This window comes from Balaenoptera acutorostrata, chromosome 6 (genome assembly GCF_949987535.1).
Source record: "Balaenoptera acutorostrata chromosome 6, mBalAcu1.1, whole genome shotgun sequence".
NCBI lineage: Eukaryota > Metazoa > Chordata > Mammalia > Artiodactyla > Balaenopteridae > Balaenoptera > Balaenoptera acutorostrata.
In genome coordinates this window covers 124367444-124374071 of record NC_080069.1, presented here as the reverse complement: position 1 = coordinate 124374071, position 6628 = coordinate 124367444, and the positions used below count along the sequence as shown (strand labels likewise).

The 6628-nt window shown below is 66.3% G+C and overlaps 2 protein-coding genes across 2 annotated transcripts in view; one reads left to right on the top strand and one right to left on the bottom strand.

Annotated features, from left to right (window-relative positions):
* The first annotated feature begins 363 nt into the window (after positions 1–363).
* DNLZ (DNL-type zinc finger) lies at positions 364–2014 on the top strand. Its single transcript, XM_057548607.1, has 3 exons — positions 364–570; positions 853–992; positions 1750–2014. The coding sequence occupies exons 1-3, from the start codon at positions 370–372 to the stop codon at positions 1916–1918; spliced, it is 510 nt and encodes a 169-aa protein (XP_057404590.1). The 5' UTR covers positions 364–369; the 3' UTR covers positions 1919–2014.
* A 2447-nt stretch (positions 2015–4461) lies between these two features.
* Positions 4462–6628, bottom strand: part of GPSM1 (G protein signaling modulator 1) — a 30582-nt gene continuing 28415 nt past the window's right edge. Inside the window, 2 exon segments of the mRNA XM_057548533.1 lie at positions 4462–5948; positions 5951–6089. Coding sequence (XP_057404516.1) covers positions 5719–5948; positions 5951–6089 — 369 coding nt within the window. The 3' untranslated portion in view covers positions 4462–5718.

Sequence of the window (6628 nt, the reverse complement as noted above, 5' to 3'; positions counted from 1 at the left end):
AGGACACGGCGCCGCCCGGGACCTGGGCGCTGTCCCGCTGGGCCGCCTCTTCGTTGGCGAGCACGGGCTTGTTCTATCTCTGTGTGATGCACACGCGTGCTGCAGTGTTAAAAATGCAGCCCCGTCAATAAACGACCGCGGTCCGGACACCACCGCCTCCGATGGTCTTGCTGCCGCGCGCACCCTCCGACCCCGCGCCGGCCAGCGCGCAACGCCTGCCGCCAGGGGGCAGCAGAGCGCGGCCCGCCGCCGGGACGGAAGCCGAGCAGGGCCGCTTCCATCGCGTGCCCGCTTCCGAGACGGCGGCGGTGCGGCCTCCGCGGGGCGGGGCGGGGCGGTCTCGGCTGCGCGGGGTGGCCGGCGGGCGGCATGGTGCGGGCGGCGCTGGGCCTCTTGCCGATACTGTTGAGCTGCGCGCGGCCCCGGGGGCCCGGCCTGAGGTGGCTGTGGGGGCGCGGGGCCCGCCTGGAGGCCGTGGGGAGAAGGCGGGCCTGGGGTTGTGGCTGGCGGCGCTTGAGCTCCGAGCCGGGACCCGGGCCGGCGCACTACCAGCTCGTCTACACCTGCAAGGTGGGCACGTGGCGGGGGCGGGGCCGGGCCCGGGCCCACACCTGCACTTGGCGCTGGACGGCGCTGCGGGACGGCAAAGAAGGGTGGGGTTGTCCTCGGGAGGCGGGATCTTCCAGGAGAGGGGTGGGGCTATCACTCGGGGGGGGGGGTAATCCTTCTGGGAGAGGGCGGGGGCATGCGGAGGGGTGTGGCTAATTCGGGGGGAGGGGCAATCACGGGGGGGCGGGTCCTTCTGGGAAAGGCGGGGGCGGGAGCAGGGCTTCACCTTCCAGTCTCCACCAGGTCTGTGGGACCAGGTCCTCCAAGCGCATCTCCAAGCTCGCCTATCACCAGGGTGTGGTCATTGTGACTTGCCCTGGCTGCCAGAACCACCACATCATCGCCGACAACCTGGGCTGGTTCTCGGACCTGGATGGGAAGAGGTGAGGCTCCCTGGGAAGGGCTGGGGACAGAGGTCTATATTCCAGTGCTGGCCTGGTCCATCCTGAGTCTGGAGCCCCACGCAACCTCCCTGGGGCACCGTCCTTCTAATGAGGATTACAGAGCCCACATCTCCAGCCCAGCTTCCTTATCAACACAAGAGGTGTAGTTAAATTTGAAATTCAGATAAAACACAAGTAACTTTTTAGTAAAAGTATGCCCAAGATTGGAACATGTTTTTATTTGCTAAATCTTCCACCCTACATCAGCTCCTTCCGGCCTGCTTCACTGCCTGACTGACAGCCTCTGGGGGCAGGTAGGACCTGGTTACCTGTCAGGGCCACGGGCCTGCCCTAAAATGAGGGTGTCAGACTAGGTTGACTCTTAAAAGCAACAGCTTGCCTTTCACTCTGTGGTTCCTTCACCCTTGTAGGCACTCCTTCCTGAGTGCCTGCTATGGGGCAGGGATCCTAGCATGCAGCTTTCTTGTCCTGTGCTGACACTGGCTGGTTGACTGCACCAGACTTGGGGCGGGGGGTGTGAGGTGCAGTGGTCAGGGCCCTGGGGCTGCAGGGTCAGCCTCGCCACCTTGTGGAGAGCAGTGGGGGGCAGTGGTCAGGAGCCTCCCGGCTGCATGGCCCTGATGCCACACCAGCACAGGGTCTCATGTGCTCGAGACTGGCCTGGGGTGCCCTCGAGGGACCAAGATGCAGGACAGCTTCGGGGCCTGGAGTGTCACGGCACTTCCCTCTTTCTCAGGAATATTGAAGAAATCCTGGCGGCCAGAGGGGAGAAGGTACACCGAGTGGCTGGCGAGGGGGCCCTGGAACTCGTTTTAGAGGCTGCGGGGACCCCCAAATCCACCACTGCTATGGAAGGGGCTGAGGACCAGGATCCCACCCACTCTGGCAAGACAGAGGCCAGCTGACCCGCCTTCTGCCTTCAAGAGGGGTGCTCCGGCCCTGAGCCACTCTGGACTTGCCTGTCTCTATCAATAAACAGCCATCACTTGCAGATGCTGGGACCTGGGGTCTCCTGTCATCCCTGCTTCTGGAGTCAGAGTGACTCACAAGAACCGCCCCCCTCCGGGCTGCAGGCCAGGGCCTTCCGTGGCTGCTGGCCGTGTCTGAGTGGGAAGGGGCTGGACGTGGAGTCTGAGCCCCTCCTGGCTGTGGCTGTGTGGCCTCGGGCAGGTCACTTTGCCCCTCTGAGCCTTTGTCTTCCTGTCTGCAGATGAAGATGCTCACGGTGCCACCTTGTCAGGAGTATAAGTGGAAAGATGGGACTCAGGACGGGCACGGGGTGGCTCAGCACCGCCCCAACCCCAAGTGTCAGGGCCCCGATCTTTTTTTTTTTTTTTGGCCATGCCACACGGCATGTGGGATCTTAGTTCCCCAACCAGGGATCAAACCCGTGACCCCTGCACTGGAGGCGGGGAGTCTTAACCACTGACGGTCAGGGAAATCCCAGGGCCCCGATCTTGATGGCCAGTTAGCCGCTGTTCTTCCTGGGAGTGGGATCAGCACACCCAATCCCTGCCGTGGGTCCTGCCCCTCTGGCCAGACACAATCAGGCCCCGCAGATCCCTCTGTGCCACCTGCCGTCCCCTCGATGCCCCCTGGATGGCACTGGTGAGCCGGTGCCAACCTCAGCCCTGACCCTTGGCCACTGGCCAAGCCAAGTCAGCAGGCTGGGCTGCTCCCCGTGGCTGCAGGCGGGCCAGGCGGCTGTGGTGGCCAGCGGAGTGGGGGCTGGGCTGCTGTGTGCTTGGTGGTGGGCCGCCTGCCCCGTGCAGTGTCCCCCTCCCTGGGGCTGTGCAGTTTGTCTCCCAACCTCGTTTGACCGCCTTCTCAGGATGTTCCTGTGTTTATGAAAGCATGTTTATTTCCAGAAGCGTTCTGGGCTGTGTGACCTTCAACATGAATCACCAGCCACAATCTCGCAGGGTCCCTGCAGGATCCGAACTCCTGACGGCCGCCCCCGCCAGCACAGGCCTCAGCATTGTTCTCCAGGCGCTGGCAGCTCGTGCTCCGACTCGAATACCCCGTTCTCCCCGTGGTGAACAACCCCCTATTATCCTGCCCAGAGCCTCCTGTGACATTTGCGGAGTCAGTCACGGAGGACGAGCCAGGCCCGGGCCTGCTCCTCCGCGGAGGCCCCGAGGGACCCGCTGGCCTTGAAACGCCCCAGCAGCGGGGCCTCGCTGCTGCCACAGGGTTGGAACCAGGTGTGGGGAGGCCCAGGGAGCTGGCCGGACTCTGAGAATGCAGAGCGGACCCAGGAGGGCCACCCAGGCCAAGCCCTCCTCCCGTGGGCGGTTTGGACATGGGTGCTCGCCGCATCTTTTTATTGTCTGCTTTCTGATATTTTGACGTCTGGGCCCTCTGACCCTGGAGAGCTGGTCAGTTCCTGGACATGGTAGGGCGAGTGCACCCAGGGCAGGTTCCAGACAACTCGGGCAGCCCCTCCACCCAGAGCCACTGAAGACCTTCTCACCAGCCGAGCAGGCCTGCTGGCCCTGCCTCGCTGTTGCTTCCCACAGAAACCACAGGAAAGGCTCCTGCCCACTTTTCCTCCCCTGCCTCCTGACCGACCCTGGTGCCTCCCTGCGTGGCCCCCGCCCAGCCGCCATCCTTCTCCAGTCCCTTCTCAAGGTGCCCCTGGCTCTTTCCACCACCCCCCAACTATCTTCCCTCCCTCATCCCTGGCCAGGACTCTCTCCAAATGGTCAAATTAGGGTATCTGGGCCAACCTCCTGTGATCCTGTGACAGCACGTCCCCAAGTGTAGTCTTCTGAGGACAGCTTGATAGGCAACGCTGGGTTCAAGGACATCAAACAAACTTCTTCCTGCAGGACTTCTCAGAGCCTTTAGCGTCCTGGCCTGGCTGTGAGCCGCTGAGAGGCACGGCGCCCCGCCGATATTTGCTTCCCGGAGCACTGAGAACTCTGGGGTGGGGGGTGGGGGCTCTACCCTTCCCCGTATAGGCCTTGTTCTCACCCACCCTCCCTTTTCTTCACCTCACCCGAGAAAGGCTGCAGGATGGCAGGCTCGGTAGGGAGGCCTGGGGTTCCCTGTGCCCCGCTCGGGGGCTGCCCCACACTGCACTCCACGCCTTCCAGCAGCCTCGTCACGGCACCACAGCTCCTCTGGGAGGGGAGCGTGGGGCTCAGGGCTGAGGCGTGGGCTTTGGAGGACACTTGGGCTCCTAGCACCCTCACTGGCTGTGTGTCCCTGGGACTGCCGCCTCACCCCTCTGAGCCCGAGCCCCGCCCCCACCCATAAACGCAGCAGGGACCGAGCCCATGTGTGGGGGTGGGCAGGAGCAGGGGCAGCCTGGCGGGGCAGGAGGGCACTGCTCCCCGGCCCCAGGCCCTTGGCACGGTGTAGGCTTGCTCACCCAGGTGAGGGAGTCACTGGGCCTCTGAAAGCACCAGTACCTCCGCCAGCCCTCATCCTGACACAAACAGCATTCGCTTGGCAGACTTTATTTTTTTCGGGAAAAACAGAAGAACAAATGTACCTCTTGGGTTGGAAAGGACCCCTTGACAACATGGCAAACACACGTGTGAGCAATAAATACGCACGTACATTCGGGTGTGTGGGGCGGCCAAGCAGGAGCCTGTGCTCTGGCCTCTGCCCCCACACCTGCCGCCCTACCCTCGCCCTCGGGGGCTCCCCCGCCCAGAGCGCCCCGGGCTGTACCGAGGGGCGGGGGCCCGGCGGCCTCCCCACGCTCAGAGAGCGGGACCGTGGGGCTGCGTGAGGCGCCACGCAAGAGGAGGGCCGCCTGGGGGCCGTGGGGCCGCGGCTCGACCCAGGGACACTCCAGGAGAGCTGGAGGTGGGCCCTGCAGTAGGCGGGCTGACACGGGGGGTCTGGGCGAGGGCACCGGCCACGGTCTCCCCGGGGGCCTGTCTCCTGCCCAATCCCGAGGGCCGACTCACCCCACGGGAGAAGGCGTGATGTCATCTCACCCCGCGGTGGGGTTGAGGGCTGGGTGCTCGCCACGGCCACAGAGCTGGAGCCCTCGCACCTGCCGCCCACCCTGGCATGGTCAGGGTGCAGACCCCTACCGGCTGGTATTCCCAGAACCGGGCCGGCTCAGTTCCTGGGCTCCTGGGCTTGGACTTGAGGAATGTGGAGCTCACCCCCTTCCCTCCCTGCCCTGCCGGCTCAGGACCACGTGCCTGGTGGGGCTGGGGACTAAAGTGCCAGGGCCCGGGGACCCCACGTAGGGGGCACCGCCTCCACTGCCTCGTCAGGCCCCAGGCTTTCTGGGACTGGCCTCCTCCTCCTCCTCCTCCTCCTCCAGGCCCGGTAGGAGGGAGGGGAGAGGGGCCGGGAGGGGGCCCTCCCCAGGGGTGAGGCCGGACTGGGGCGAGCACAGCTGGGCCAGCTTCAGGAGGACAGAAACGCCCGTGCCGCTGGTGGCCCCAGAGAAGAGGCTTCAGAGACACCTTTGGGGGTTGGGGGTCAGCGGGGTTTTCACATTTGGCTGGGCGGGGGTCAGGGAGAGAGCGTGGAGGTCTGGACAGCACCGGGCTTCGGGGCCGACATGCTGGAGGCCCGGCCTGGGGCAGAGGCGGGGCGACGGCAGGGCTGGGCGGGGCAGGCCTGCAGGAAGCTGCGTACCTCGGGGGGCCGGCGCAGGACCGGAGTGGGCCCTGGCCCAAGCCTGCTGCCCTGGGGAGGGGACGCCACGGGGGCCGCGTGCCCAGCGTCCGGCTCAGTGAGAAGGGCCGGGTGGCTCAGAGCCTGCCCTCAGCTGTGGCCTCGGGAGGATTTGGCTTCTGAGGGGGGACTGTGGACATCCTGGACGTTTGGGAGCTCCCCCCGGCCGCCGCCCCGGTCCAGGAGCGGGGGTGGGGCGGGCCCGGCTGTGGGTGCGAGGCCTTAGCTGGCGCCGGGCTGGCACTGCTGCCGGGACTCGGGGGGTCCGCCCACCTCCTCCGGGCTCCCGGCGAGGTCCACCCGCTGCTCGTCCATCCGCTTGGCCTGGACCCTCTGGATGAGGCTGAAGAAGTCTTCGTCGGGCATGGTGGGGCCGCGGGGCAGCACGTCCGGCGGCGGGCAGCGCTGGTCGTCGATCCTGGAGGACTGCGCAGACATGGACACGCGGGTCGGCGGCCTCGCCTCCCCAGGCCTTGGAGGGCCCAGCCCAGCGCCTGGGCCCGGCGCTCAGAGGCCCCGGGGACACCTCGGCGGCAGTGCCAGCTCAGGAGGGCCTCCCTGGGAATCAGCTCCAGGGCACAGCTGGGAGCCCTGACCCCGCGAACGGCCTACTCGGCGGGCGAGCTGCTGGGGCAGCCTCCCAGGCCTGCTCCTAAGGCCACCAGACCGTGGTGTGTTCACGAGCCCCAGGGACAGGGCGGGGCCGCAGCTCCCGGAGCTGGTGGTGCCGAGTGCCCCAGGGCCCCAGCGGGTCAGGGGGCCGAGCGGGCGCTGGGCCTCTCTGCAGGGTCTGGAGTGGAAGGGCCGAAGCCGGCGGAGCCTGTGGAGCGTGCGTGCGTGTGGGCGGAGCCTGTGGAGCGTGCGTGCGTGTGGGCGGGGCTCTCGGTAGGGGCTGGTTTTGAGGCTCCTCGGACTCGCCCGGAGCTGCACTTTCCTCTCCTCTGTGGGAAGCAATGTCACAGCTG

Coding starts and splice junctions, on each gene's coding strand:
- DNLZ (XM_057548607.1), top strand. CDS start 370: ATGGTGCGGGCGGCGCTGGGCCTCTTGCCGATACTGTTGAGCTGCGCG. Junction 571..852: donor AGCTCGTCTACACCTGCAAG/GTGGGCACGTGG, acceptor AGTCTCCACCAG/GTCTGTGGGACCAGGTCCTC. Junction 993..1,749: donor TCGGACCTGGATGGGAAGAG/GTGAGGCTCCCT, acceptor CCTCTTTCTCAG/GAATATTGAAGAAATCCTGG.